At 52.3% G+C, this 7255-nt stretch overlaps 1 protein-coding gene across 1 annotated transcript; it reads right to left on the bottom strand.

The window, feature by feature from the left end:
* Positions 1 to 3036: 3036 nt before the first annotated feature.
* LOC104631291 (galanin receptor 2b) lies at positions 3037 to 7006 on the bottom strand. The gene is made up of 2 exons (XM_010304953.2): positions 6618 to 7006; positions 3037 to 4355 (listed from the first exon to the last, which is right to left on the bottom strand). The coding sequence occupies exons 1-2, from the start codon at positions 6989 to 6991 to the stop codon at positions 3617 to 3619; spliced, it is 1113 nt and encodes a 370-aa protein (XP_010303255.1). The 5' UTR covers positions 6992 to 7006; the 3' UTR covers positions 3037 to 3616.
* Positions 7007 to 7255: the final 249 nt, after the last annotated feature.

Genomic DNA, 7255 nt, shown 5'->3' with positions numbered 1-7255 from the left:
ACCCCCATTCCCCGTCCCCCTGTGCTGCTGAGGGGGGGTGGAGGTTGAAGCTGGGAGTGAAGTTGAGCCTGGGAAGATGGGAGGGGTGGGGGGAGGTGTTTTAAGATTTGGTTTTATTTCTCATTCCTCTACTCTGTTTTGCTTAGTAATAAATAAGATGAATTCCCTCTCTAAGTTCGGTCTGTTTTGCTCGTGATGATAATTAGAGAATGATCGCTCCCTGTCCTTATCTCGACCCACAAGCTTTCCGTTATACCTTTTCTCCCCTGTCTAGTGAAGGAGGGCAGTGATAGAGCAGCTCTGGTGGGCACCTGGCCCTCAGCCAGGGTCAACCCACTGCAGCTGGTTACTTTTTAAGAGCCATCTCTTAAGAGCACAGGAGCAGGCAAGTCCAAAATGTTGGAAGTCATGCAAGTGGGGCGGAAGGCCGGCTTGGCTGAGCTGGGATCTTCTTCTAGAACTTAAGCAGAAAAGGAAAGCGTATGGACATCGGAAGCAAGGACAGGCGACACGGGAGGACTACAGGGATGCTGTTTGCCACTGTAAGGAGAAAAATGTGTGTGGCCAAAGCGCGATTAGAGTTCAAGCCAGCCAGCACTGTGAAGGGCAACAAAAGGGCTTTTTAAAATATGTTAAGAGCAAAAGGAGGACCAGAGATAAGATTAGTCTGTTACTTGATGAGGCTGGTCACCTCACAAATAGGGACGTAGACAAAGTGGAGACATTTAATGCCTTCTTTGCCTCTGTCTTTATTGCCAAGGATAGACCCTGGGCCCCCCGGAGCCCTGTGTTGGAAGACCATGACTGGGGGGGTGATAAACTCCCAGCTGACCCTGAACTTGTTCGAGACTTGCTGCTCTGGCTGGATGTGCATAAATCTACGGGGCCTGATGGGATTCATCCCAGGGTACTGAAAAGAGCTGGCTGATGTTATCGCAGGACCTCTCTCCATTATTTCCAATGGTCTTGGGGGTCTGGAGAGGTCCCAGTCGACTGGAAGCTGGCAAATGTTGTCACAATTTTCAAGCAGGGTAAGAAGGACGATCCTGGTAATTACAGGCTTGTCAGTCTCACTTCAGTGCCTGGTAAAATTATGGAGAAGGTTATTCTGGGAGTTACTGAAAAACACTTGAGAGAGAACGCAGTCATTGGTGATAGCCAGCACGGGTTCACGAGGGGAAACTCCTGCTTAACCAACTTAACATTTATGACCAGGTCAGCCGTCTGGCTGACCAAGGGAAGTCAGTAGATGGGGTGGTTTTGGATTTTAGCAAAGCTTTTGATACTGCCTCTCACAGTGTCCTTCTGGACAAACTGCCGGCACGCGGCCAGACAAGCCCATCATACGTTGGGCGAGCAGTTGGCCGACGGGTCGGGCTCAAAGAGTTACAGTAAATGGGGTGACATCAGGCTGGTGGCCAGTCACCAGTGGGGTTCCCCAGGGCTCAACTTTAGGGCCAGTGCTCTTTAATGTTTTTATAAATGATCTGGATGCAGGAATGGAATGCACCTTAAGTTAGTTTGCCAACGATACTAAACTAGGAGGAGCTGTGGACTCCCTTGAGGATAGAGAGGCCTTACAGAGAGATCTGGATAGGCTAGTGAGCTGGACAATCACCAGCTGTATGAAATTCAAGAAGAGCAAGTGCCAGGTTCTCCACCTGGGACAGGTTATATATGTACAAAATGGGGGATGAGAGGCTGCAGAGCAGCCCCACGGAAAGACATCTGGGGCTTTGGGTTAATGGCAAGTTGAACAGTGTGCTCTGGCAGCCAAAAAAGCCAACCGTGTCCTGGGGTGCACTGAGCAAAGCATAGCCAGCTGGTTGAGGGAGGCGATTGTCCCACTCTACAGTGCACTGGTGTGGCCCCACGGTGAGCACTGTGCGCAGGTTTGGGAGTCTCAATAGAAGAAGGACATTGAACTGTTAGAGTGTGTTGAGAGGAGGGCAACCAAGATGGTGAAAGGCTTTGAGGGCAAGACTTATGAGCTGTGGCTGAGGTCACTTGGCTTGTTCATCTTGGGGAAGAGAAGGCTGAGGTGTGACCTCATTGCAGACTACAACTTCCTCAAGGGGGGCAGTGGAGGGGAAGGTGCTGATATCTCTCTGGTGACCAGTGAGGACACGAGGAAATGGAATGAAACTGCGTCAGGGGGAAGTGCAGATTGGATGTTAGGAAACGGTTCTCCACTGAGAGGGTGGTCGGTCACTGGAACAGGCTGCCTGGGGAAGCGGTCACGGCACCAACTCTGTCAGAGGTCAAGGAGCATCTGGATGATGCTCTTGGTCATATGGTTTAGTTTAGGTAGTCCTATGAGGAGCAGGGAGTTGGACTTGATGATCCTTATGGATTCCTTTCAACTTGAGATATTTTTATGATTCTATGATGTCTGGCAATTTAGGAATGGCAGGAAGGCACCCACTTGCATCTAATCAGCCCTGGTAAGGAAGAGGAGAGTTTTCCTTCCCAGGGGGTCAAGTGCATGCTTAGATCCTGAGACGAGATTCAGCATGCCCTGAAAAGCATCTGCTTCACTATGGAGATCAAACCTCCTCAATCCCCTGCACAAAAACTGCCATGCAGGCAGGAAAACCCATAACTGAACTAACCACTTAATCCTGCCTCTTCCCACTAGTTCTTTGTCTTCCCATGGGACCTTTAAAGTGTGGTGGTCAGGTAAAGCTGCTTTTATGCACTGATAGTAGACTACAAACTGTGGAGGGTGGAAGTAATTTTTCTTGGGAGAAAAATATCAGCTGTGCACTGACCTGCACAGGGACCTGGCAACTGCGTCAGTAAACATGGCTGTGGAGAAGGAGTGGGGACACCAGGCAGGGTTTGGCTCTGCAGACTTTGCTCAGTGCTGGTTTTCATGGTGCACTGTCATTTACACCAGTTAGGAAAAAGGCCTTTTTGAGGTATGATGAAGGCCATCCCCACCCCAGATGACCACCACAGGCCCCACTATTGTCTGGATGAGGGAAGTGCATTTATTTGCTCCAGGTTAGAAAGACATTTCTCTAGTATGTACAGCAGGAACATCCCATGCATGCAGAGAGCCCACAGCCCACCCCACATCCCAGAGGAGGACGCAGTCACTGGGAGAGCAGCACAGCCAGGACCAAAGCCATCACTGCAATCATCCAGAGGCTGTGCCAGCCGCTTTCCACACAACCTTTGCTTGTCTGGGCCTGCCCACACTGCTCATGTCCCTTGCCATTCCTGATGTGGGAGCCAGTCTGGTCAGATGGGGCTTTGGGAGGCAGAAGGAACTTGTTGACGACTAACCAATGTGTCCAGAGCAGTGGGGCCATGGAGCAGAGCAGTTGGAAGGATGAAAGCCAACAGAGGAGCTGGAGCTTTAATCCTTGGAGTCCAGGTGGTCTGAGGATCAGGAGCAAGTCTGGGTCCATTCCTTCCCTTGCATGCAGCATGTTGTGGGGAGATGGCTCAGGACAACAGCTGGTGCAGGTAATGGGAAGGAACAACAAGGCCAGAAGCAGTGTAAAGCAGTTTCTGGCTTGTCTTTCCAGCATCCTCTTTTACCCAGTGGGAAATGGTGGCTTGAAGCTGGTGACACAGCCGAGCTGGCAGATGGTGTGGCGCGTGGCCACTAAGAAATATGAAGGGGCTTGGAGGAACTGGAGGGGACTGCCATGGAGGCTGGGTTCAGCTCGCACCTGTTATTCTCCTCATGCATCTGGGATGCTTCAGTGGAGCCTACCTCAAATCCAGGCACAATGTGGGCAGCATGCACCACATGCACCTTGTTGCGGTGCTTTTTCCTCAAGAGACAGCTGAAAACTTTTTTGAAGCCCTTGCGGAAATGCTTGGAGACGAGGGCGTAGACGATGGGGTTGAGGCAGGAGTTGGCATAGGCCATGCAGTGGGAAAGCAGGCGGAAGGCATAGGTGGCCTGGTTGAAGGGGAAGTCTCCATAGAGGTATCGGAGGATGACTACGTGGTAGGGCAGCCAGCAGAGGCAGAAAAGGATGGTTACAATGATGATCATCTTGGTTACCTTCCGCTTGGCCTTCTTGGACTCTGATATGTCCTCCAGGGGGTCCACTGCTGTCCACAGGTACTTGATGGTCCTGGTGTAGGAGAGGCTGATGACCAGCACTGGGATGACATAGCCGAAGGCAAATGTGCTGGTGTCCATGACCTTGCGTCTCCACTCCTCCCACCCAGGCATACAGATGTAGCTGGACTCCCACTCAATCAGGTCATAGTAGCTTAGGTAGGGCCCAGCAAAGACCATGGAGAGGCCCCAAATCACAGCCATGGCAGCCACTGCATTGTGGGGTGTCCGCAACTCGCGGGAGCGCAGCGGATAGCGAATGGCCAGGTACCTGGAGGGCAGAGCAAAGCAACCAGCACTGAGATTTCAGCCAAACTCTGCCTGGCCACATAAACCCCAGGGACAAGAGAGTTTCCTTCATTCTCCTGAAGGTCCCTGAGCAGTAGCCCTACATGTTATCTCACACCCTCTTTGAGATACAGTCCTGGGTAAAGCAGCTTTTCTCTTTCTAGCAAGGATGCTTCTCCTCCCACAGGCTTAGGCTGGCTCACCCCTCCATACCTGGTGGGGTGGCTTATGTCCCTGAGCTAAAGCCAGAAGGATGGAGCTGTGGAGACCATGCAGCTATCCACTGCTTGGCAGAATTTATCCAGCAGAAAGAGGTCTGAACTGAAGATTCAAGACCAGGGGAAACTTCACTGGGTGACTGGCACCGTGCAGGCTCCTGCCCACTGAGGGCATATTTCCAGCCTTCTCTGGCTTTCAGATCATCCTGGCAGGGGGGATATTTGCTCACTGGAGCTGTGGCTGTCTCCACCTTGGTACCAAAGGGACCAGGTGGGCACTTGTCTTTTGGTACTGTCTGCTTTCTGAGGCCAGCCCAAAGCAGGCAGTGATGGTCTATCTGCTCCCTCCAGCAACAGTGGCCAGACAGGGTGTGATGGCCAGCTCTGCTCCCTCACCTCCAGGCAACACCGTAGGGCAAACTTGTAGATGTCAGCAGGGAGAGAAGGTGACTTGGTGCTTGTGGGTAGGGGATGGAGAGGAGCTCACAGACAGGAGTGCAACTGCTGCAGCCTCAGCCTGCCAGCATCCCCAGAAGGATGCTCATTTGATGCACTGTGAGGCCAGCAGAGCAGGTAGATAAGACATGCAGTTGCTGTGAAGGGTCACATGTGCAACAAAACCCTTGTTGCTTGCTGGTCCTGTCATCCTGAAAGCTGCCGGCAGCTCTGCAAGAATCACTTCATGTCACACTGAAATGCAACCACATCTTGGGTGGAGCACTGCACTACAGCACACAAGTGCCACCAGAAAGGGAGACAACACAGGCACTAGCACCTTGCCAAAATGTCCTTTTTTTGAGATAACTGTCTCCGGTTCTGAGCTGGCTGGAGAGGCAGACTGCACTCATGTGATGTAGGTGCAGGGAAGCGAGAGGCTTAGACCATGAAAAATCTCAGATCTTCCTCATGAGAGCAGTCACAAGGACTGGGACGCTTTTTTGGGGGATTCTGTGTGACTCCCCTTGCCCCAGCCAGGGTATGCTGGCATCTCTGGGTGGGTGAATTGCTGAAGTGTCAGATCACTGAATCCAGGTGCCCGTTTCTGCAGATGGCACCTGGGAGCAGGACAAAGTGGAAGGGGGCTGGAAGTGTAGCCCAACCACACTTTTTGCTGGGATTTAACCCATCCCAGATGTTCCCTGGTATTGAAGTTTCCTTCTGCCTGCAGTGCTGTGAAGCTCCTCGTTGCAAAGGGCTGTTTGGCCCTATCTTGTCTTGGTACCTTGGAAGCAGCACAAGGAGCAAGACGGGCCAGGACATGTTCTCTGTGGTAGTCAAGGCTGGAGCTTACCCCAGTGGAGACCTCTTCCTCATCCTGAACTGTAAGTGTGGGCTCAGTCAGAAGTGGGGCAGCTGACACAGTCACCTGACAGAGCCCTTGGGAACAAGGTAGGTGGCATTGATGGGGACCAGAGTGTCCTGGATGACCTCCCAAAAGAAGGTACTTGGCTCACGGTGCAGGTGCCTTGCTGTGCAGGCTGCAGGAGGGCTGGGGGCAGTGGGGGAACAGGAATTTCTAGATGACAGGTTTGTGCTGGGCTGGCAGTCCCTGGGGAATGAGAGATGTGTTTACTGCAGGACTGGAATTTTTCTTGGGTATTTATGTGGCTTCTCTTAGGGTGCCCTCTGTTTACCTTGCTGCCTGTGCATGATGCTTTTCTGAAATGCTGGATTGGGGATAGGTATTACCCTCTGAGTGGCATCTCTAATACTGAACTCTCAATGGGAGTCTGTGGCACAGCAGGGAGCTGAGCTTGGGTCTCAAGTGCTCTAAGCACAAGGAAAGGCTTTCTTGCAGAAAGCACAGGCAGAGCAGCATCAGTTTTGCACTCGAGGTCTGGAAGTGCTGTTTGGGGTTTGTTAGGGAGATAGGACTGGTCCCCACACTGCCTTTGGCATGGATCAATACCATGGGGGTTTGAACCATCCGCCTAACGGTGGTGGGCCATGGTCTTCCTATGCCCTCACTCAGCCCAGCTGCTCAGACCACCCTCCTTCCCCAGCCCAAGGCATCTATAGACTGTTACCTGTCCACAGAGACAGCAGCCAGAGTAAAGCTGCTAGCATACATGGTGAGGTAGATGAAGAAGTGGACAGCCTTGCAGATAAAGGAGCCGAAGACCCAGCCTTCAAGGGAGTAGATGGTGGCCTGGAAAGGCACGCAGAAGACAATGAAGAAGAAGTCAGCCAGGCTGAGGTTGAGGATGAAGAGGTTGGTAGTGTTGTGGCCCATTTGCCCATTGCGCAGCAGCACTGCCAGCACCAGACTATTGCCTACTGTGCCCAGGAGGAAGATGAGGGAGAAGACCACAGGCACAATGACACTGGCAGGGCTGAACTGGTAACTGTTGGAGGAATTCCAGTACACAGCCAAGCTCGCGAAGTCCTCGTGCTCTGTCATTCTGTGTCGCGGTGATATGTTGGAGCCTGGGGCAACACAGGGAAAGATGTGAGAGACTGGAGAAACACTGCTTAGCCTGATGGGCTAAGCTTAGCTGATGGGCCTGTTGGCTCACTGGAGACACAGAGCCCCATTTTCAGCTTCTGTGACCCATATGCTTTTCAGCAGATTCCTCTGGACGCTGCTGTCCCAGAGGAAAGGTGGGGTTAGATTGGGGGTAAGGGGTCCCCTGCTCCCCCATTCTGGCCCTGGAATGAATCCACA

The sequence above is a fragment of the Balearica regulorum genome, chromosome 15 (assembly GCF_011004875.1).
Source record: "Balearica regulorum gibbericeps isolate bBalReg1 chromosome 15, bBalReg1.pri, whole genome shotgun sequence".
NCBI classification, from domain to species: Eukaryota; Metazoa; Chordata; class Aves; order Gruiformes; family Gruidae; genus Balearica; species Balearica regulorum.
This window is presented reverse-complemented; position numbering and strand designations above follow the sequence as displayed.